The 24,580-nt window shown below is 43.3% G+C and overlaps 2 protein-coding genes across 2 annotated transcripts; one reads left to right on the top strand and one right to left on the bottom strand.

Annotated features, from left to right (window-relative positions):
- Window positions 1-4,125: 4,125 nt before the first annotated feature.
- Window positions 4,126-16,256, bottom strand: LOC120056843 (PWWP domain-containing protein 2A-like). The gene is made up of 2 exons (XM_039005080.1): window positions 15,097-16,256; window positions 4,126-7,604 (listed from the first exon to the last, which is right to left on the bottom strand). Exons 1-2 carry the CDS (start codon window positions 16,233-16,235, stop codon window positions 5,741-5,743), a joined length of 3,003 nt encoding a protein of 1,000 aa, XP_038861008.1. The 5' UTR covers window positions 16,236-16,256; the 3' UTR covers window positions 4,126-5,740.
- Window positions 16,257-16,894: 638 nt separating this feature from the next.
- Window positions 16,895-21,168, top strand: LOC120056842 (gastrotropin-like). The gene is made up of 4 exons (XM_039005079.1): window positions 16,895-19,904; window positions 20,142-20,317; window positions 20,856-20,945; window positions 21,052-21,168. Exons 1-4 carry the CDS (start codon window positions 19,709-19,711, stop codon window positions 21,100-21,102), a joined length of 513 nt encoding a protein of 170 aa, XP_038861007.1. The 5' UTR covers window positions 16,895-19,708; the 3' UTR covers window positions 21,103-21,168.
- Window positions 21,169-24,580: the final 3,412 nt, after the last annotated feature.

The raw sequence follows: 24,580 nt of genomic DNA, 5'->3' as shown, positions 1-24,580 counted from the left end.
AGTCACTGTGGCTCTCTCTTCAGCTGCTCCTGACTGACTGAACGTTTCCCTTTTGGGAATCCCCAATCTGGCCTGTATCACATAATGGCCTCCAGGGGTCAAGTCAACTGGCCCTATGTGTCTTGATGTGAGGAGGAACTCGGGGAGGAAGAAGACTACTGTATGTAGGTTGGTTTGACCCTAGAGAAAGGGAGTGAGGGACAGCTGGCAAGGAAAATGACATGGATTCTTAAATTCGCACATTTTAATGTCATAACCTCTTTGAGCTGGATAAGGGGGAGAGAACAAGGGAAGGTGAAAGACAGTGTGAAAGTCACACGACACTGAGCGGGGGGAGTGTGATATAGGCCTATCTTTGTTTTCCTGTATTTGACTGTCAACTGTAGACGACACACCTCAAGTACTGCGACACTCCAGCTGCCCAGGAACATTCTAGACATTTGGAGGTGTTCAGCAGGGCTCAATTCGATCCGTGAAGAGCTGCGCTACAAGCGCGATCGAAATGTAAAAGCAATGTTCCCGCGTTACTAAATGTTAAATCGCGTTATAAAATGCTGGACTTCAGCAATACGGATTGAATCGAGCCCTAAGGCTGCTGGTAGCTCAGCTGGTAGCTCACTGGAATAACAGGAGCTAATTTAGGGTTGTGGTAGCGACTGGGACACCGGGATAACTTTTCCCGCACAACAAAACCCATTTTTCTGCGACTGCACTGCAATAGCATAGCACATGCAATCTCTATTGCACTACATATTTTATTTTACATAGTATTGTTTTTTATTCCTTTTTTTTTTTTTACATTTACATTTTTGTCATTTAGCAGACGCTCTTATCCAGAGCGACATACAGGAGCAATTCGTATTCAATTTTCACCTAGTCGCCTCAGAGATTCGAACAAGCGACCTGTTACTGGCCCAAAGCTCTCTGTCTTTGCATTTCAAGATCACTGATCAACCTACTATAAAACCCTGCAAAGTCCTGTGTCCTGTCACAGATATCAATAACAGTCAAGAGAACCCACGTGTGCTTGTCTACTGCAGAAGTCTCCACTCAAACGAAGATCACATTCTTGAGGAAATGGACGCCTGCTCAAATCAGATGGATAGGCCTGGAGTAGTAGGTCTGCTTTCCATTATAAATATATATGTTCCTTCTTCCGATACTTAAATAAAAAATAATTATGTCCATGACATGTCTCCATCAATTCTGGACACGTCCTTCCGTCCGACAGTCTTGCAACCAATAGCGGTGTTAGGAGTGAAGGACCCATCAGCAGCCCTTCAGCGTTGCAGCGCTGGAAGAGAAGAGAGAGAGATGGACACATCAGGGATCTTTTCATCCAAATCAGAGGACATGTTCTTGCTGCATTTGGCCGGAAGAAAGCACATTCAATAGCCATAAAAAAAAGCCTCTTTTTTTTTTTTATCCAAGCACAGACATTATTGAAAAAGGCAATCCTATGGTACCTGGCAGGACGGCCATTCATCCAAATACTAAAATGTTCATTGAATATGACTGTAGGTCATTAGTCAGCCAACAACACAAGGTTTTTGAGGGGACTCCAGTGAACTCAGGAATTAACCTTGTACTCCTTGAGTAAACGGTACATTGTTCACGCTACAATGGCTTTACTTGCAGACTGGAGAACACTTCTAAGGCATTTTGGGAGGGCTCATGTATGTCTCAATGAGGGATCTCTACCTGAGTTGTCCTGTACGGATGTCTCAGCCTAGCAAGTATGTGACAGTGGCAAACCAAGATAGACATCACAAATGAGTCATCGTGTTCCGTCATAAACGTTTCAGCAGTTTGCTGGTCTGCCATGCATTTAACTCAACGGAATATTCAAATGTCCTTGACATTCAAGCCAGATAACATAGACTGCTGCCGAGTGGATTGTTTTATTTAAGTAAGGTTGTGTATGCTGCTCAACATAAATATATATAGGTTGTCTTTTAATTTGTATTTCAAAGCAAAACGTTACTTCACAGTACCATTTCATTTACAAAAGCATTGCTTGAGCAATGGCTCTTTTTCCATTAGCCTATGAAGTCAATGACCTGCCATCCAGGACCTCTATACCAGACGGTGTCAATCATACTGTTCTCTCTGCTACCGCACGGCAAGCGGTACCGATGCACCAAGTCTGGAACCAACAGGACCCTGAACATCTTCTACCTCCAAGTCATAAGACTGCTTGTGTACATATTTACCTCAATTAACTCGTACCCCTGCACATCGACTCAGTACTGGTACGCCTTTACTTTTATATTATGTCTCTATTTGCTTTCTCTCTGCATTGTTGGGAAGAGCCCGTAATTAAGCCTTTCACTGTTGTTCCACACCTGTTGTTTACGAAGCATGTGACATATAAAGGTTGATTTATTCTGTATGACCTAGCTATTAAATTATTGCCTAGTCAGACAATTATTACTGTAAGGTCTATCAGCCAGTTGGAACAGTAATAATGGTCTGACCAGGTGATATATTTAATAGATAGGTCCTATATCTGTTTGCAGGTAAGAAAATCTGTTCAATAAAATGAATGATTTGGCGCAACATTTTTCTACCATATTCCCCCTTTTCCTCCCATTATCGTTCATGTGATAACAGCCCCAGGTGACAGACAGGGGCTTGACTGGCTAACAGCCCCAGGTGACAGACAGGGGCTTGACTGGCTAACAGCCCCAGGTGACAGACAGGGGCTTGACTGGCTAACAGCCCCAGGTGACAGACAGGGGCTTGACTGGCTAACAGCCCCAGGTGACAGACAGGGGCTTGACTGGCTAACAGCCCCAGGTGACACAGGGGCTTGACTGGCTAACAGCCCCAGGTGATAGACAGGGGCTTGACTGGCTAACAGCCCCAGGTGGCAGACAGGGGCTTGACTGGCTAACAGCCCCAGGTGGCAGACATGGGCTTGACTGGCTAACAGCCCCAGGTGACAGACAGGGGCTTGACTGGCTAACAGCCTCAGGTGACAGACAGGGGCTTGACTGGCTAACAGCCACAGGTGACAGACAGGGCCTTGACTGGCTAACAGCCCCAGGTGACAGACAGGGGCTTGACTGGCTAACAGCCCCAGGTGACAGACAGGGGCTTGACTGGCTAACAGCCCCAGGTGACAGACAGGGGCTTGACTGGCTAACAGCCTCAGGTGACAGATGGGGCTTTGACTGGCAAATGCGTTTTTGTACAGGTCTGCTATTTCATAAAAGCCCCACAAAATGTTGCAGTAAAATCGCAGCTAATATAAAGACCACAAGCCCCATTTTAAAAGGCGTGGTCATTGTCAACTTAAAAGGCCCCCCATTTGGTGCAAAAGAGACAATAGAAGTATCTCAAATTCCAAATGACCATCAATGTCTTTACAACAGCTTGTTTCAAGGTGAAACTGAAGGCTTATAAACGTCATTGGATTTGTAGGTGTTAATGGAAGGAGCACTAAAATGACGACAACTAGGGAAGATTCTTTTAAAGTTTACATTTTATTTATATACTTTTTTAAAAACAGCAGAAAACATTTACACAAGTGTTCATCAAATGTTACTTTTCAACGGTTTTGTCTCCTATACAGCATTCTCTGATCTGCAAACAGATGATCGAAGTCAGAAAGAAACAGAGCCAACTGTCATAACCATAAATGTGTCTGCTTGTAACAATGGTCAGGTCAGTGTGTGCTACCAAGCAATAGGCCTCTGATCTCTACCTGTTCGGGCCAAAGGGGAGGCAATGCTAGTCTTACTGTATGTCGTTTCATATTTAGTCAGAGTGGCTAGTAACATATTTAGGAAATGTAATTCATCATTTTTGTGATGAAATGGTCAAATCTGAAGTGAACCCATAATTACAGAACAGATCATCTTTACCCCCCCCCCTTCAGCCAGGATAGGTCATCTTTCCTCACCCCCCACATCCCCCCCCCCCCCCCCCTTCAGCCAGGATAGGTCATCTTTCCTCACAACCCCCCCCCCCCCCTTCAGCCAGGATAGGTCATCTTTCCTCAACCCCCCCATCCCCCCTTTCAGCCAGGATCGTTCATATTTCCTCAACCCCCCCCCCCCCCTTCAGCCAGGATAGGTCATCCTTTCCTCACAACCCCCCCCCCCCCCCCCCCCTTCAGCCAGCAGGAGAGGTCACCTTTCCTCACCCCGCCCTCCCCTCAGTCAAACTAAAGAAAACCCTTTAACATGAATCATCATGAAAGTTGTAAATAATTTGATACAGATTGTACTGTACATAATATATCAAATCAAGATTCACAGTCGTACGAGATTAGCCAAGCAGTGAAGGAAGTGATAGAAGATAAAGTTCAGACGCACCAAATAAAGTCAGCACACATTTCCCACTTCAAATTAGGGTGGAGTAGGTCTAACAACGGAGACTGAGAAATCACTGGGCAACTTAGTAAATCAACAAGATATGGCAAACCCATAGTAAAAGTTTAACAAAATTAGCAAAAAAATGTAACGTGCTACCATATCACATCGGTTTATGAGAGGAGTAACTAAAATGGCTTCCCACTGCCAATGCTAGTCGACTCAATTATCATTGGAATGGGAAGCTTTCACTGCATCAACTAAATGTTTGTTGAAAATGTCCCGATGCAGACAATTCATTAAATCAGTGATTTTAAAACAATTGGGCATCGTTTTATGTATGAAAAACCAAGGCGCTAGCTAGGAAGATTAGAGAAGTAGGAATAGAACAGTCTTGGATAACTCAGTAGAGCATTAGGTAGACAGGACATAGTCAGATAGAAGAACAGAGACAGGGGGAGTGAGGAGGCCTGAGTCAAGGGAACTAGATTATGTAGTAGCAATGTAGAAATATGGGTGGAGGGGGGTACTGTATCAATAGCCATCTCTATTTTGAGAGGGGATGAGGAATGGCACACCATCCTCCTCTCACCTCCACTTGAGGCGACTTTGGCTTAAAAAGACACCTCCTCTCCTCACCACCCCGGCTCACCTGTCTGGCTTAAAGGCACCTCCTCTCCTCGCTACCAAGGCTCAACTGTCTGGAAAGTCCTGGCTGGCAGCTCCCACAGCCAGGCAGCTATGACTATGTCCGAGGTACAGCAGGTACATAAGCCCCTACATCTGCTCTCTCTTCAAATCCACAAGTGTCCACTTCCTGGTCACATCACAGCTACAGCATGTCTTCCACCCGTACAGATACATAATATCTACTCCTGCTCAGATTCTGTATCTTTCCATTCACAGTATCTGACACTGAACCGTTTGTTGCATAGACGGAAAGAAATACCTTTTTTGTCTCTAAGATTTTGACAATTGGCAGCGGAACTCGATTGATTAACCTATGAACCCGCAGTGTTAGAACATGACGTAAGTTTCCTTGAACAAAGAGTGACATTTAAAGGCTTCAATTTAAGAAGGAGAATATTCAAAATCACTGACCAGTGAATAAAAATGTTCCTAAAATATACAATTACCAGATTTCCACCAGGTTGGAAAAAAGTGATACTTGATAGGATAAAGTAAAAATACACTGCCATCCTTATATACCCAGCAAGGTTCATAAACCCCATACCATCCAGTCCCTTTTCAAGCGTACAAAAAAAATTATTACTGGTGGTGTTCTGGCCTGAATTATTTTGTTTCTTTCTCCCTGGAAGGTGAGGGGGCCCGGTAGGTGACGAGCAGGGGAGAGATGCAGGGGGGGACGAAAGTGGGTGCCATTTTTGCCTACCTTTCCTTTTCCCCCAAAGCACACCACCTCACGTCTCGAATTGCGTAAGCAAGGCACGAACCTCGGGAGTGAGCTGCTTGGCAGCCTTGGCTGCCTCTGTGATGGCTTTACGGTACAAGCCCTTTCTCTTCTTGTCAAAGCGTGACTGGAAGCTTTCTAGGAAAGGGGCGACCTGTGCAAGAGCCAGGAAGGAGGTGGTGGGTGAACCGAACCAGGCGACACGGGCCTCCTGCCTGACTAAGAGCCCATTATCTTTGCGACTGATTTGGATGCCTAAGACGCGGGCTGGCCACCAGGGAAAGCCATATATTTTGGCCCAAACAATGTCCCCTACGCAAATGGTCCTGCCCTCCAGAGAGACACACTTAGACACATTTTTAGAAAACACTTTCTGAGATTTACAGGGCTTTTTCTCTTCCGTAGGGGCAGGCGACGGGTCAGCGACTGCTGAGGACGTGCCGGGGACGGGGGGCGAGGGGCGACCGGGAGGGGGAAAGTTAAAGCTCTCCGTAGAGCTACACTCTGAGTCTGAGGACTTTAGGTCGTCTGCACTATCAACGCTGCACATGGAGGTATTAGAGGAGTCCGGCTGGCCGGGGTTAAGGTTCATGAAAACGACAAGGTTGCCAGCCTTGCTGCCACGCGTCTCCCGCCTCTCCTCCTGCCCCCCCTGCTCCTCTGGCTCCGCCTTGGGGTCACTGTGCTCCGTGGCCGTGGGGGGCTCCACTTGGGGCTGAGGACAAACCTCAGGTTCTGGCCCGTTATCTGGGCCCTGGCTTTCAGCAGCAGCGGCCTGGCCTGTGGAGCAGGAGGAGGAGCGTGTGGCGGTGCAGCAGGGCGCGTCTGGCTTTGGAGGGGACAAACAGCCAATTCCCGGCACTTTCTCCAGGCAAGGCAGCTTACATGTAGAAGAGTCATTCTCTTCATTACGGTACCTTTGAGGCTTGATGCGCATCCTGGGTGGGAGAGGAGTGGCGTTGCTTGGTCCCACCCCGCTGATCTGCTGCAGCCGCCGGGTGAAGTGGACCTTCTGGTGTGCGTGGGCCTCCTGCAGGGCGGCTGCCCTCGTCACCGTCTTGGCGTTGCCACTGCTGTCAGTGACCGTAGTCTCCCTCTGCCTCTTCTGGGTCTTGGCCAGTTTCAGCACCTCCCGGGCCTTGGAGTGATCAACATTTTTGCTCTGCAGCATTTTCTTGGCATTGAGCTGGACTCTGGAGCCGCTGTTCACCGGTGATGATGTTGTGGTGGAGGTCGCCCTCAGAACCCTGTTCCCTCCAGCTCCGCCCTTCACCTGGCCCAGAGAGGAGGAAGAAGAGGAGACCTGTCGTTTGGCCACCTCAGCAGCACGGCTCTTCTCCTCTGAGCGGGGGTCATTGCGCAGCCGCTTGCTGACAGTGGCTGCACTGTCGTTGCGTCTCCGCTTGGCATCCTCGCTCCTAGAGTCTGACACAGGGCCTCTGCGTGGCTCCCTCTTGTCCACTGTCGTGACAGCGCCCTTGCACTTGTCACAGAGCACCTGACGGGGCCGCAACTTGATGGCATTCATGATGGAGGTGGGCTCCTCGCGGTACAGCCTGCGCTTGGGCCGCCTGATCTTGCGGGGAGGCGGCTGAGGTAACGACTGGTTGTAGGTGTCCCTGATGAACAAAGGGGGAGGGTAAGGGGCTCCTTCCTGAAACAGTGGGGGAGGTTTTGAAGTCCATGGGTTAGGCTGGGGGTCAGGGTTTGGTTCGGGCACTGTGACGACTTGGCCATCAGGGTTTTCCTGGATTGGCTTTTCCACATTCTCAGTCTCTGACTGGAGTTGTTCCGTCTTTAGCTGCATAGATTCAGGTTTATCCTTGTATTCTCTCTCGGGGAACAGAGTGATTGGAATTCCATAGGGTCCAAACCTGAGAATAGAAAGTTGAGGATTTAGAAACTGTGGATAACTCAACAACAACAAAAATAACTCATATCATTCATTGGCTAAGGTTTGTTTTTAGTTTCTCTTGTATTTCTGACATTTCATGCTAAATTCAAGACATTTCTAATTTCAGGCCTACATAAGTACATTTAGTACATACATCTAAAGCCATTAAATCGTGAACATGCAAGGAGAAAAGTTTCAGACGTAAAAAGAGTGCTGTGAAGAACAGCAGCACACTAAACTAGTGTTGCAGGAGATCAAAGCAGTTCCCACAGACAAACACAAAACCACCGTAGGTAACTAGAGTGCACAAGGGCCTGAAAACACAGCAGGAAACCAAGCTTTGTTTACAATATTAATGCTCAACTTCCCTCCAACTTTATTCATTAGAAGAGAAAGTGAGTCAGAAACAATGAAGTCTTAAAATCGCTTAAATGTAATCTACGTAATCCCCGAAAGTAGTTATTTATCATGAGAAGACCCTAAACAATAACTAGTAATGTTGCATACTCCAAGAAAGGTTAAAATCTCACCTTTCTGGTCAAAAACCTATTCGTTATTTTGGATTAATGGCTATAAATCGATCTCTGAATGTGCTATAGTGATGAAAGCACACTCTCCTGCTGCGCTACAATGTAAGGATTGCAGGATGGGTCATATCCTACCTCTAGTGGGCCTGTACTGAACCACCCCCCCCCCCCCTTTGGAGAATCAATCAAATGTATTTATAAAGCCCTTTTTACATCAGCCGATGTCACAAAGTGCTGTACAGAAACCCAGCCTAAAACCCCAAACAGCAAGCAATGCAGATGTAGAAGCACGGTGGCTAAGGGAAAAACTCCTTAGAAAGGCAGGAACCTAGGTAGAAACCTAGAGAGGAACCAGGCTCTGAGGGGTGGCCAGTCCTCTTCTGGCTGTGCCGGGTGGAGAACAAAACATTGGATCTATACTCTTCCTTAAAGAGATTGAATGGGATCTTAAGCATTTACAAATTCGTAACATATTGTACAAATTGGAATTACAAATTTCAGGATTTTTATTTGATTTTTGCAGTACGTAATATATATATATATACACTAAATGGAAGACGTTGTACAAAATTGTTCACAATTTTTCGGGGCCGTTTTGGTTTGTGAGCTACTTTCAAAACTACTGGCTAAAATTACACAAAAAGCTCTGCTGCATCCCTTTAATAGGAGCATTCATTGTAACGTGGTATTAGGAGATAGTCCAATACTAACCCATTTCCTTATGTCATGTCTACATGAGCATCTTGTAAATTAATGCAACGGCAAAACATGATTATACAAATGGGAGAGTAAACGTATGCCGAAAAGTGTTGCTTTTCAATGCACTTGACATTCATGGGAGGGCAATTTCAGTAACGGATCAAATTGCAGTCACAGCAACCACTAATTATAATGATATAATTTCTCTAATTTGAAGAGAGATTGTGCATTGTTTACATAGGCGAGGAGACGGTATGAAACAATACCAGTCAAGATTCAGGTTGAGGATGGAGGATCAGGGCTGAAAATATTTTTCCCCAGCAGAGCAGAGATGATGAGCCATGGTGTTTTAGCTAACCACCAGATGACTAGGAATTATACATCACAGCACTGGGTCAAGGTGTGAAACAGTCTGCACAGGATAGATAGAGAATATTCTCTAATAGAATAGGGGGAAAGGATTCCCCAGAAGTCACCTTGACGAGGCCTGGACTGCACTGAGCCATCATGGAAACTGAAAATGTAACTGGACAATAGTGGTAGGCTACGGCCTTTTTCAGAGCATAACATTAAACGTGGAGGGTTGGGATGCTTGTACTTAATTACTGCACTGAAGGCTACATACAAACATTCAATCTCTCCAAACCAGAGGGATGTGTCCAGTTGAAATTAATTGCTTCCCTGGCAGTTACATAAAGCAAGTACATCCATCCTTGCATTAATCTGGCCATGAGCCCATCCGTTCCTACTTATAAACATCCTTGAAACCGTCGAAAGATGCAGATTCCTCTGTGACAGCCTCTGTGATTGCACAAGGATTAGGAAGACTGATCACAACTAATGAAACAGCCATGAACAGGAGAACATGCCGTTCCTAGCCACTGCCTTTGCTTTCCATCACAGCAGCCTCCTTATCAACCAACACCTTTCATTGTCACACAACCACCATCTTCTCCTTCCTTATTAAGGGATGCTGGACAAAAAGATGGCTTGGTCAAGAAACAGATTCTACCCCTAGATCTGAAATAGGCTTATTGGATAGTATAGGGCTGGGAATGGCCAGAGACCTCACGATACAATATTATCACGATATGTAAGGGCCGATACGATATGTATTGTGATTCTCACCATTCTATATGTATTGCGATCTGATGTTCCAAACATATTGCTCACTATATATTTGTTGCAGAGAGAAGAGAGAGCTTTGAGAAAATGGAGTTTTGATCAGTAATTTAAATAAAAGTAGTGAAAATATGTTGTCTCACACAAGCTATAGGAGCTATAGGATGAAAAATACTGGGGTTTTGGCACAGGTACAGCCGACTAGCACTAGTTAGGGAAAGGGAGATACCCTAGTCAGTTGTACAACTGAATGCTTCTTCCGCAATTAACCCAACCCCTCTGAATCAGAGAGGTGCGGGGGGCTGCCATAATCGACATCCACGTCTTCGGCGCCTGGGGAACAGTGTGTTAACTGCCTTGCTCAGGGGCAGAACGACAGATTTTTACCAAGTCAGCTCAGGGATTCGATCCAGCAACCTTTCAGTTACTGGTCCAACACTCTAGCCACTAGGCTACCTGCCACCCCAACACTCTAGCCACTAGGCTACCTGCATGCTACAGAGCAACAAAAACAAGCAAACATTTAAATCCATACTTGGAGTTATAGGATCAATATAATATCATCCCAAAAATAATATTGCGATATGTAACTATCGACCCCCTCCCCCCATCACTATTGGATAGGTGCATGCAATATGGTAGTAGTGTCACCTTATGATAGGTGGGTGGAATTTCCACCATCATTTGTAATACCGATTTTTTTCCTGATGTTTCAGATAAGTGCTTAAGTAGAATATGGAATGTTCCAGGGCCTGGTTTCCAAAATGCATCTTATGGCTGTTCATCGTTAGAACCATTGATGATTCTAACGATGAACTTATTAGCCTTAAGATGCTTTTGGGGAACCGGGCCTAGGTCTATGTCTATAGTTCAAACCGACAGTCTATTGAGCACACATCCAATGGGGAAAACAACACCATATGATCTGTCGAGAAAGACCGATAATCGGCCAAGACGATATATCGGGCCGATATTGGCCTTTTCTAGTCTATCGGGCCTTCTCTTGGGAGGCGGCAGGTAGCCTAGTGGTTAGAGCGTTGGGCCAGTAAACGAAAGGTTGCTGGATCGAATCCCTGAGCTGACATGGTAAAAATCTGTCGTTCTGCCCCTGAACAAGGCAGTTAACCCACTGTTCCCGAGTAGGCCGTCATTATAAATAAGAATTTGTTCTTAATAATCATTTTGAACATGCACCATTTTCGGCAACGAGCCATCTGACTTGCGATGTAACATTAGCTATTTACTGGTGTGTTAATTTGACCAACAGGCAATTGTATCCGTAAATTGACAGTTGACAGTTGGATTAGATTATTGTCATAATAGGGAAAGAAGCAAGTGTTTTAAAATACCTAAATATAGGTTGGCAATGGGTTTAGCTAGCTAAAAATCTTCCTGCATGTTTATGGACCAAGAAAGCTGTAGAGGGAAAGGGGGATACCTAGTCAGTTGTACAACTGAATGACTTCAACTGAAATGTGTCTTCCGTGCTTGTGTGCATTCTCACTCCTCAGATTTGAGTCATTCGAACAGAACTTGCATCGTCATGTGAGTCTTTTTTTCCTAGCCTCGCTCTCGTTAGATATTATGCACATTATGACTTGGTAGCAAATGTCATCGCCATTGAGATACTGCTACTATGAGAACTAAATAGCACCAAGTGATATGAGCGATGGAGGGATGTGAAAGGAAGTGGAGTTACAGCCTAACTCTATCCAATCGTAGCAGTAGAATCAAGTTACAACCCGCCCAATTCTTGACAGATAGCTGAACTAGCCAATTGAGTTGTTTCATCCTAGCAGCAGAGCTGTTTAGAGATGAGTCATGACATCTGAAAAAAATACGTTTTCCTACTCACGGAAAATTACCAAAAAAATACTAGTTCCATAAGCATCCGTGATCCCAAATCATTAGGTTACATCGGACCCATTTGGATTGAATAGATGTTATTTAATATAGTCAAACTAAAAGCCTATATGATGTCCTTCCATACCGGCTTGACATGGAGTGATGCTTCTATGTAAACGTTGTTGATCAGTAGGCTAATAGAAGTCCCACATGGAAGGAATACAGATTGTCCTCTGTAGCACCATAGACACTGGTCAGCCAAAACAAGCTCAAATACTCCTATTGAATATGCATTCACCTGTATTGTGAGTAAGCCTTTGCCATCTTAATTTACCCAGTTTATCAAAAGATTTACCATTCAAATAAAATTATCACCATTATGTTGTAATGTAGTTCGAATATTTTATCAAAATCACATTTTTTGTTAGATTTTTTAAATGAATGTATACATGGCTGTCTCTGGGAAATTTTGTAATCAACATTTTTAAATTTAATGATATTGAATATCAGTCTAAAATATTGTCAGTTGGCTTCCTTGATCCTCAAGAATCGCTATCGGCCCTAAAAAAAATCCATATAGGTCATTCTCTAATGACCTATGTTATGGAACACACTCTGGCCAATCACAGGCACAAGGCCTGCACTCAGGGGACTTTTGGAAAACAAAAGCCATAAACCGATCCCTTAAACTAGAGAGGAAATGGCGAAACAAGAGGTTTAACTCTCACCAAAATCTATCTAAAATAAGCCCAATGAGTTTCTATGTTGCCTGCCTTCCCCTCTTTGGGACAACGACTCCTATTGTTAAGGCGGAGAAATAAGCATCTTGTCATTATATACAGGTCTCTGCTTAGACTCAACAATGAGAATCTAAAAAAAAAAGTATTTTGTTTGTAGAGGGTGCTGATTATCTACAGTGCTGTAAGATTGGAAAAGGAAACCCTAAGGTTTTAGTGGCCTCCATCTTGTCATTGCAATGAACTGACCATTGTCTTTGAGATGACCGCTGCTCAGGATCTTATCATAGCAACTTAAACTAATGTGGCTTCCCAAGTTATAGCATATATTATTCCATGTATTGATATACTATATTAATAGCCTAGGTCTACACGGTATAACACTAAAAATTAACATATTTTGACATTATACTCTGAAATGATATGAAGATATCCTGAAATTATATCAAGATATCAAATCAGCGTATAATATCAGGATATCTTCATATAATTTCAGAGTATAATATCAGATAGGATATGAAGATATCCTGATATTATACCCTGAAATTATATGAAGATATCCTGAAATGATATGAAGATATCCTGATATTATACCCTGAAATGATATGAAGTTATCCTGATATTATATGAAGATATCCTGATATTATATCCTGAAATGATATGAAGATATCCTGATATTATATGAAGATATCCTGATATTATACCCTGAAATGATATGAAGATATCCTGATATTATATGAAGATATCCTGATATTATATGAAGATATCCTGAAATGATATGAAGATATCCTGATATTATATCCTGAAATGTAATGAAGATATCCTGATATTATACCCTGAAATGATATGAAGATATCCTGAAATGATATGAAGATATCCTGATATTATACCCTGAAATGATATGAAGATATCCTGAAATTATACCCTGAAATGATATGAAGATATCCTGATATTATATCCTGAAATGATATGAAGATATCCTGATATTATATCCTGAAATGATATGAAGATATCCTGATATTATATCCTGAAATGATATGAAGATATCCTGATATTATATCCAGAAATGATATGAAGATATCCTGATATTATACCCTGAAATGATATGAAGATATCCTGATATTATATCCTGAAATGATATGAAGATATCCTGATATTATACCCTGAAATGATATGAAGATATCCTGATATTATATGAAGATATCCTGATAGTATACCCTGAAATGATATGAAGATATCCTGATAGTATACCCTGAAATGATATGAAGATATCCTGATATTATACCCTGAAATGATATGAAGATATCCTGAAATTATACCCTGAAATGATATGAAGATATCCTGAAATTATACCCTGAAATGATATGAACATCTAAAGCACAACTCCACAAAGAGCCGCTTGTGAAGGGAAACGAAACACCACAAAGTGTTGATTTCCTCTTAATAGTTTAGTAAAGTTTGTGTGTGCAGATGTCACCTTTGCTTAACATAATAAGGATAATTTACATAGGCCCCAGGCAAAAATAAGAACGTTTAACGATGACCCTAAATATAGATCTGCAGCTGATAAGTGAGAGAAAGAAGTGTGGGGGGGTGGAGGAAAGGTGTTGATGAGGCGGGTGATAAATGACAAAGAGGAAAATAAGACAGAAACCGAGGGGGGGGGGGGTAACAGTAGCATAGTTCTACTCTACCAACTGCACCATTCTCCAATGCTGCTTTTCGACTGTAACACCAGTGTTACCAGTGTGTATACACCCTTATGATATACTAGGGGCATTGTGTTTACATAGCTAGGGCTGACAGTGAGGACTTGTGAAGAGCAGAATCAACAACCTCTGCATAATAAAAAGTGTTGCTTTGTGCGAAGGTGTTAAAAGTTCACAGTTAGCCATTGTTATGTAAAATGACAGCTGAAAAGTACCAGTGGCCTGGCTTTGGCCCTAAGTGAGAGCAGGGCTGCCGGAGCCATGGCCCATTGAGGCTCAAGTAAATGGAAACAGAAAAGTCTCTGAGCCTTTTGGGTAAAACGCTAGGGTAAATCCTGTATGGAAATACATCATAAGACTGACCTTACACTATAGACTGTTCATGTGATCCTCCTCTCCAGTTGACCTCTGATATAACTGGACTTTGTAAATAAAACCAAGATGAGTTTTGTAAACTGAAAAGACTAAAACCGAAAGCACAGCCCACATAATTGGGGATACGAGCAGTTACTCTCTGTATTTTTTGTGACTTGGTTGTCAAGCTATAGAGGTCACTTGGTTGCTTGACCCCTCGCCCTGTGGCAAGAGTAGAAAACGGTGTCTGTTAAGGTTAGGAAGATGGGACATGGGTTTGCAAAAGCACAAGTTAGGAATGTAGACGCACCACATATTTCAGGAGTGTACATTTGTATGTGCCATGGATGTCAGTAGTAAACAAAACAAAGTGATATGATTCCAGGTGTAGGCCTAAACTTAAGAACAGAAAAGTGACAGAAAGTGACAAAGCTAGAAAAACATAATAAGAGACATTTCTGACAAGGATCATAATATACCTTTTAGATAGGTCCATCAGAACCCCGGAGAATATTTTCTTGCCTAACTGAAAGGACACCACCAGTGCGTCGTCGATTATGTGATCCAGAGATACTCGAACCTCGGACCCAGGTATCAGGTTGTGCACAGAATCCGGCTGTAGCTCCTCAGTTTCAGCACCAGACACAGGGAGAGAGGGTTTCGATACTGGATCGCTTTCATTGAAATTCGTTTCGAACCTCTGTGATGAGCACGAGTCTCCAAGTTCTGCCGAGGAGTGTACCTGGTCCACTGGCATTACAGGAACCTCGGGTCTCGGAATGTTCTGGGTTGTTATGCTCGAAAAGTCACACATGTAACCAGCCTCCACGGGTGTCCCAAGGACTGTCTCCCTCTCTAGAATTGGTAGAAAGTCGACGTGGTCTATGGACTGGGGACGTTCAAGCGAAGCAGCTTCTGAGGAGTCGTCATTCTTGTACTCGGAGACAGAAGGAAATTCATCTGCGGGTTCGGGATCCAGTTCAGCCTCGTGAGACGGTTTAATTAAAGCTCTATAGTCACACTCGATATTAGTAGGTTGGGTTAATTCTGGGTTCTTATCGTAATCTATAATGGGTTCTGCTGGTTCTGCTAACGACAGCTCAGCCTCCGTAGCCACAGGTTGCGCAGGGAACGAATGCAAAAAGACCACCGATGGCTGTGAATCGGAGATGGAGCTATTCTGAAGGCAGGCGTAGGGCTCGTGCTTACTGACCTCGTTTGCAGGTTCAACATTCGGCGAAAAAAACTGTTTCAAACGTTCCGCTCGCGACATGGTGTATTTGGAGCCAAAGCCCTCGAGAGCATGGTTCTCCGTTTTTTCTACGCCGACCCCGAGACAGCCTGCCTCGATCTGTTCATCCTCTGCACTAGCAGCGAGGGCTTTTCCCGCTGCTTCTAGGTCTGGCCTGCTCACTAGCTCCATTTGGACCTGGTTGCATTCCTGAACTGCATCCCCATCCTTGAGTTGGTGAACATGGTCCATTACTGGTGCGTACTCCTGCGTCGCATCGAAGTCGATTTTGGCCTCCGGCACCGGTTCCGGTTCGAAATCACCACTGTTCCCCGCTGTTGTTGTTGATGCCGCAGCAGCTCCTGGCTCCGGAGCCACGGCCGCCATTTTCTTTCCGCTTTGCTTGTACGGCCAGGTCCTCTCCCTGTGATAGCGATAGAGCCCGCCCACTTGAAACCCAAGACCACTTGGGATTGGCCAGCAAACTACAAAGTTGTAGTTGACTGGTCAATGTCCACGTCATTCAACAGAAACCCCTGGAAACACTTTTGTAATTGGCTCCCTTTGTCTGGTTTTGTAAACATTTGCCACAAGGGGCGATATTGTATTGTATTGTATTTTAGGCACCAGCGATGTTCAAGCAGAAATGTTACAACATTTACAGTAGGCCCATTGACATTAGGACCTTTGTCTTTGGTTCAATACTGCCCCAGTATCTGTGCGTTAGAGATGTCTAAAGCCCAGGAAGCTCGGATTCAAACTCACAATAGACAGCTTTGCAAACGTTTTAATGTCAAATATGGAGTTTCGTTGAGCAACTAGCTTCATTTACTCCGGTATGTACTTCTAAAAAGGTGTAAATAAAAAAATTCAAGTAACCGAAAAAATGCTGCTTCGGCACCTCAAAAGTATTTGTTGGGCTCCCGAGTGGCGCAGCGGTCTAAAGGCACCTGCATCTCAGTGCTAGAGGCGTCACTACAGACTGGTTCGAGTCCAGGCTGATCACAACTAGCCGTGATTGGGAGTCCCATAGGGTGGTGCACAATTGGCCCAGCGTCGTCATTGTAAACAATAATTGGTTCTTAACTGACTTGCCTAGTTAAATAAAGGTAATACATGTAGCTGTTCTAGCCTTCCAACCCGTATTGGCAGTAATGAGTGATCAATTGGTGGTGCCGAATAGGCATATTTTCTGTTGCTTGTAAATTCTTATTTTGGGAAGTACATACTGTAATGACCCTGGGTCGTTACAATACATTACAGGCTTAAATGAAGATAGATGCTCAGCGAAACTCTATATTTGATGAGTAGAAAAACGTATTTTGACATTATACCGCTTGGAGAGATGTGTACTGGGAGTTTGAATCGTAACTTCCCGGGTGTTAGAGAGGAGACCCTTCATACTCATCGTCGGCATTTCTACTGGGGCAGTTCTATCTGTCCCTTCCAAAAAAATACAAAATTCAGAGCAACACTCAATGCATTGCTTTAAACATAAGTCACTGCAAATTCACCAGGAAGGGACTCTAGTAAAAAACTGAGAGCAAACACAATATACAGTAAAATTCCTGCAATGACTTTGAGCAGTCTCCTCTTACTGTTCAAACTACAACAAATGGCACAATCAATGGCTCGTCCTTGGTGTAGCCTCAGCTTCAGGATTACTGGGTGGTGCAAGGGATTTCAATGTCCTAGGCCATAATTGCAAATTTGTATTTTTTTATCTTATTTTCTCACATTGTTTGTATGTCTCCATAGAATCCCCAATTACCAGAAGGTCTATGTATGCTACAGTTTCTCCGTTTCTGAAGACAGGATCCCAAAAAACGAGGGGTCGTATCAGCTCTACCATTTATGTCATCTACATAAAAAGTGTTTGAATGGATCAATTGTAGAAATACAATGCAAACTACTGTATATCCCTCATCTGGTTATTCAATGGATACAGGGTTTTTGTATTTTTTATAGCAGCTCTGGCTGTTGATCAAACTGATAGTGTTTGGTCAACAGTGTTCCCTCTGAAAAGCACCGTCAAAGCATCTCAGCAGGAAATACCGTTGGGGCTGGATGGGAGATAAATTATTTGACTAGGCAGCTGAACTACATTTTGAGTTGAGGAAATGTGGACATATTCAAATAGTTTATTAGTACTTTGCAAAGAAATCAGACAGATACAATCACGCCACAGATACTACATGCTATAAGGTTTGAGAGCACAAATGTGACATACTCCTTGCAGATTGCATACTATGGAATATGAGAATACAGTATAGGCCATATTTTATGGACAAAGACAGTTAGTTGTGTCAGTTGTGTGAATTACAGATTATCAATAAGAGAGGAGCACCTACTTACGATTTGTATGAGATTTGGCAAGTATTACATTTGTCATTTTATTTAACTAGGCAAATCAGTTAAGAACACATTCTTATTTTACAATGACGGCCTACCCCGGCCAAACCCTCCCCTAACGATTCTGGGCCAATTGTGCAACCCACCCTATGGGACTCCTAATACATAGCCGGTTGTGATACAGCCCAGGATTGAACCAGGGTGTGTAGTGACACACTGAGATGCAGTGCCTTAGACCGCTGCGCCACTCGGGAGTCATTGGTAAGGTGTACTTTGAATTAGTATGGTGCACTATAAAAGTTGATGTTTCACAGTGTTTTATATTCTTCAAACTGATTCAACCCTGAGAGGGGAATAAAATTATTTGGCTCAGCGCTGAAGGACACTGTTGAGCATACAATCATGAAAGAGATTTATGTTTTCTCATGGCATAGTACAACAACGACTCAAGTGATGAAATCAAAGGTGACACAGTTTAAGTCAATGAGTAACTGATACCCGAATAGACTTAGGGATGACTTCGTCTCACTGTTGTAAGCATTTCAAATGAGCATTTAAAAAATACAAATTATTAGAGCATTACGTAAATCAAGGAATGATCAAAAACATGGGCAGAAAGCCACAGTCTTGTGGCTTGCAGTTTGAAAAGGCATACACCAGTAGAGATTATATGATGAGCAATGGGTTTTACCCCTATCACTTAAGGCTATTGACCTGGAGTATGTGTTGCTTCCTCAAAAACGACTTTAGAATTCTGAAACACACACTGTGTGTGTGTGTTAAGAGATACTCTGAGTAGTGGAACACTGAATTGCATTGGTGTGTGAATTTCTGGAAAAGGTCTGAGGCTAGGTGTGCTTTCCCATGTGCTCGAACTCACTGTCCACACCTGAAGATCATCCCTGGTGTTGTGGCTGTTGATCTACATGAGCTTACCTTGTGTACTGCCAATTCCCAGATCGAGCCTCATCACAGCTTTGCAGGCCCTTTTGTCAAGAGTGGAAAATGCACAGTACACCTCTGTGGCTGTCCATAGGGGGTTACAACAACACTCCCAGTGACAGAGGAGAACTAAACAGGCAAGACAAAATGGTGGTTGATTCACAGAGCCTGTTTCATCTCTATGTAAGGCAGCCTTAGGGGCCTAGACTGAAGCAGTCGGTAAACTCACAATGTGATTCACCCTTTACTAACAAATTTAAAAAGGAGTTGTACGGTACAATCTTGTCCACTTTTCTGAGGCACTTTGGACCTCTATGCTGCCATTTGATGTAGTATTGAAATATTGTTCAAAGTTAAATCTATTCAGTCGGGCTCACGTCTGGTTGTGTTGTTTAAGGGCTTAACATTCGGTGCAGTGGGTATTTCACCATAGGCTACTATACTATGTGGAAAGGTGAGTGACCCCATGGTCACCAGCTCTCTGATGACTCGCCATATTACCCAGGTGGCACCATAAATGTTTATGGTATAGTTATGGTAGTGCTGTACCAAAAGTGTCATGAGAGATGGGTGGAGATGGTGACTGTGTGTATTTAAAGAGGGACAGGTTGTCACTCAGTACCTTATTCTTCCCTGCTTGCCTTGGAATTGATTTTTCGCTCACCTCTCCTCAACCCATCAACTCTCTGTACAACATGGCCTTCGCTGGAAAGTGGGAAACTGAGACCCAGGAGGGATACGAAGAATTCTGCAAGCTCGTTGGTGAGGCATTTACTCAATCTTACTAGCCTAGAGCCTATAAAAACTATTTGTCTTGACATCTGGAATTAACTTGGATTATGCAATGTATTGAAAGGGATGTAATCATATTCATTGGTGATTAGCAGCGTCAGTGTGGAAAAATGACAGTGCTTAAACTGGGCTCACACGTATGATAGTATGTGATTCAAAATAGCCTCATTGCCCCCAGTCTAACTATATATTTTGTTGTAATCCAAGGCATCCCTGATGACATCATTGAGAAGGGTCGCGACTACAAACTCATCACTGAGGTGGTGCAAAACGGCAATGAGTTCTCATGGTCCCAGCTCTACCCCACAAACAAGAGCGTCACAAACAAGTTTGTAATTGACCAGGAATGTGACATGGAGACCATCGGTGGGAAAAAGTTCAAGGTAAAACATCTCTAGATCAGAAATTAGGGAATTTTGTACCGGTGTCTGTTGTGTAAGCTGCTGTAGTATTTCCGACTCAAGTCTCATATAGTCAGTAGTCAGGGTCAATAGCCGTAAAGATGACATTCGGACAAGAGAGACAGTTATCATGTGTATATTGACATTCAAATTCGCATAATGAAATCTGCAGCAAGTTTGTCTAATGTTTTGGAGGGTTTTAATAGCAAAGCGAAGATCAGAAGAGCGACAGGTAGCCTAGCAGTTAAGCATGTTGGGACAGTAACCGAAAGTTTGCTGATTTGACTCCCCGAGCTGACTAGGTGAAAAATATGTTGATGTGCCCTTGAGCAAGGCACTTAACCCTAATAGCTTCTGTAAGTTGCTCTGGATAAGAGTGTCTGCTAAACGTCAAAATAAATCTATGTCTAGGGGAACTTGGATGCATGTATTATATGACATCTAGATCAAACAAACTGAGGTTGTTTGTTGAATAAATGACAGTATGAATAAAAAGCATTTTTGTGTCCATCCATTTCAGGCCACCGTTACAATGGAGGGGGGCAAGCTGAGCACGAAATTCCCCAAATACCACCACACATCTGAAATCAGCGGAGGAAAGCTGATTGAGGTAAGAGTGGCACTTTGGCAGAAGATGGTGTATATTAGGAGAGAGAGGATAAAATAAGTTTGGGCAGTTCCAAGTGATGTTTAACGTCTTTTCCCCCTCTGTTTAGACCTCTACCGTGGGCTCGGTCGTGTTGAAAAGAACCAGCAAGAAGATGTAAAGATATTGTGACCGTGTTATTAACAACAACTCTAACTGAATAACGAGTCAATAAAATGAGACTGCACTGGCCAACTTGTTGCCTTGGTCTCAATGTCTTTCTTACGCTTGATGACATTTGCCACATATAATGGGTACAGGAAAACCTCAGTCTTGTCAAATGTCACTATGTTTATCCTGGGACAACCACTGGGGGCAATCTATCTTTAAACACAATACAAAATATACAGTAGTAGTAACTTTCAGACTATTTGAAAGGTTGAAATAAGTCTTTATCAAGATTTGCTAGAAATGTTCAAACCCTATAACATCAAGATTAAACAGAGTGTAGAACAGAATGTGGAATCGAGTTTGATTCTCATTCCACCATGACAGATGTACATTGAGTTTTAGTATTAAACATTAACAAGCAATCAATAGGTTTGTGCCTCACTCTTATTTAGCCGTTAAGCTCTCTGGGATAGACACAATAAAATGCTAAGCAGCGAAGAGGATGTCTCGGGTGAGTGAGTGCCCCTGGGTAAGCCGAGGACTATGCTAGCCAACCCCTCCCCCCTCCCTGCTTTGTAAACAAAGCTAGCGAGAATGATCCATTACCCAACCCCCCTTGCCCACCCCAGCGTCCCCACTTCAGTACCCCCTACCAAGCTGTCCAAAGAAGGGGGGCTACTATAACCTCTCACTCACTTTCCTATCATCAGTGTTCAACTGAAATTAGAAGACTCTTGTTTTTTATTTAACCTTTATTTAACTAGGCAAGTCAGTTAAGAACACATTCTTATTTTACAATGACGGCCATATCCAAAACCTAACCCGGACGACGCTGGGCCGATTGTGCACTGCCTTATGGGACTCCCAATCACGGCTAGTTGTGATACAGCCTGGAATCGAACTAGGGTCTGTAGTGACGCCTCTAACACTGAGATGCAGTGCCTTAGACCACTGCGCCACTCGGGATCCCCCAATCATGGAAACGATGGTGAATGAATACAGGCCACAAAGGATGATGTTACAAAACCTCTCAGAAAGGCTCTGAAAAGTACCAGGAAAAAAACTGCTGAAATAATCGGGGGAAAAAAGCTGCCTTTATCGTATATCGGTCTTTCGTCGTACAGCTGACAGGCAAAGTCTATGCATTGTTCCTGAATTTAATTCCTGTTGTAGTTTAACTAAAACTCCGCTAAAAGACCCTTGAACTGAGTATCTCTATACACAGAACATCCTTTGCATTGCTTCTACTTCCTCATTTTGTCTTTCTGTTGTGGTTCATATCTCAAGAGAGACTAAAATGTTTTCATAATTCTTCATCTGCAATGATTCTCCACACATAGTTTCTTCTTTACACTTAATCACATTGGTCTTTTCATTGTGAGATACAAATCCCCGTTACGCCTACAGTATCGATAGTCTCCAGTGTCTTGACTTCATTTGTTTAGTGGCAAAGGGAGGGTAAACATGAGGGATAGGAATCTCCTCCATTGTCTTGAGGTCTGTAGAGGAAGGGAGGGAGCATCAGGAGAGACCGGGGTGAGGTTACTGATCTAGAGGGTGGAGCTAATTGGTAGAGCCCACTCCTCTCACCCCCATTGAAGACCTTTTCATGTGCAATGAGTTGAGACATTCATATTAAACTATTCCCCTTGGGGTATGCTAATCGACTTCAGAGAGGTTTGCAATACCTCTAGCTACGCATATTCTCGACAAAGACCAAAAACAAAGGGTGGAGGAACGATACTGCCAGACTGGATTTTATTTGCACCTCATTTGACAGAGTAAACACTGTTTTTTGATTCCCTTCCCCAATGTGCTTCTCCTGCACATAGCTGTAATCATTGTACCATTGGAGTAGATGTAGTTGGTCCACTTGGCTACTAGGTGGTTGCAAATGTACAACATTTTCATTTAAGGTAAAGAAATCCACTGCCTTTAAGCAGTTAAAAACACAAGTACTAAAAAACATTAGCGGGAAAAAAAGAGACCTTTAAAACATTAGATGGCGATGTGATTGAAAGTGGTTGTATCTAAAATGACCACCCGTTCGGCTACAGATCACACAAGATACAGTACATTGGTCTTTGATGCTGCATTGAACTCTTCATCTATTCCAACAAAACACACAGTTAACAACAAAAAACACAAGATAAAATAAATGTACATCAAATATAAAATGTACAAACATTTGGTCTAATGATAATAAAACATAGGTTGCACTATATATTGAGGTAGGTCAAAGTTAAGGTAAGCAGAAGAATGTTTTTTTTTTTTTATATCTGAGACCCACTAAACTAGAAGTCTATGGGTTCTTTATGTCATTTGTCAGCAGTAGTGGAAGCAGACAGACATTGTGGTCAGGATGTGATCAGTGGAAAATATTTAATACTCTATAAAAAATAAAAGTCTCACCCCATCAAGCCTGAGACACGGACACTGGACCCACGTGTACTTGGCTAAATGGTAACAGCATGTCTGGCCTGCCTGGATTTAGACCTCACTAAATGACAGCGTCATGACTCATGATACAAACGTCAAGCTCACGTCATGTTCACATGCTAGTCGGGATTAGGAAACTCTGACATTTCCCACTTGCTAACTGGTTGTAGTTATACACGTGCCGCATTCAACCAGTTAGCAAGTCAGAAATGTCAAGAGTTCCCTAATTCCGGCTAGCATGTGAACGCGGCAATATTCCATGTAAGCATCAAAGAAAAAAAGTCAGACTTTGTTAGTTTGCTTCTGTACTTCAATTGTCAGAGATATTCCTACTGACATTCAATGGGTCGTATCCAAGGTAACCAATAAATCACAAAACATCTTATGGTCAACTATAATTTTGCTCATTTTATAGGATCTCATTTTTGGTGCCACTCCATCCATCTGACCCAGCAAGGTCAATTTTACAGCAGGTTTGTTGTAATAACACGACAACCCTGGAGAGTGACTGAGGTAGGACATCCGTAGTTGTATGTGCTAATCAAAGTTTATTGGTCGCATACACAGATTTGCAGATGTTATCGCGGGTGCAGCGTAATGCTTGTGTTTCTATCTCCAACAGAGCAGTAATGCAGAACAATATGATGGATGCTACAAGATATCCTGTGCAGCAACATTCTCATGGCGTCATTACCTGCTCAAGGTGTTTGTGACAATGAGAGCAGCAGAAGCTGTTCCATCGAGGGTTGTGTGACTGGCATGGGTTTCAGTCAAAGACACACATATTAAATGGTACCAGTCAGGAGAATTTACATGACAACTGAGGAGAAAGCGTGGCTTCGCCCCCCTCTGGAGACGAGCTAGTAAAGTATCACTTCCTCCCCTGTGGTTGATTTGCTGAGAGGACAGATGTGTCTGTTCCCCTGGACACCAGGGATCCATGCCTGCAGTGGCACCAGAACAGCAAAACAAGACGGAGTCTACTCCCGAGTTGCACAGTGGTCTAAGGCACTGCATCTCAGTGCAAGAGGCATCACTACAGTCCCTGG

This window comes from Salvelinus namaycush, chromosome 12 (genome assembly GCF_016432855.1).
Source record: "Salvelinus namaycush isolate Seneca chromosome 12, SaNama_1.0, whole genome shotgun sequence".
Taxonomy (NCBI): Eukaryota; Metazoa; Chordata; class Actinopteri; order Salmoniformes; family Salmonidae; genus Salvelinus; species Salvelinus namaycush.
The sequence above is the reverse complement of the archived record's forward strand: the minus strand, read 5'-3'. Positions and strand labels throughout refer to the sequence as shown.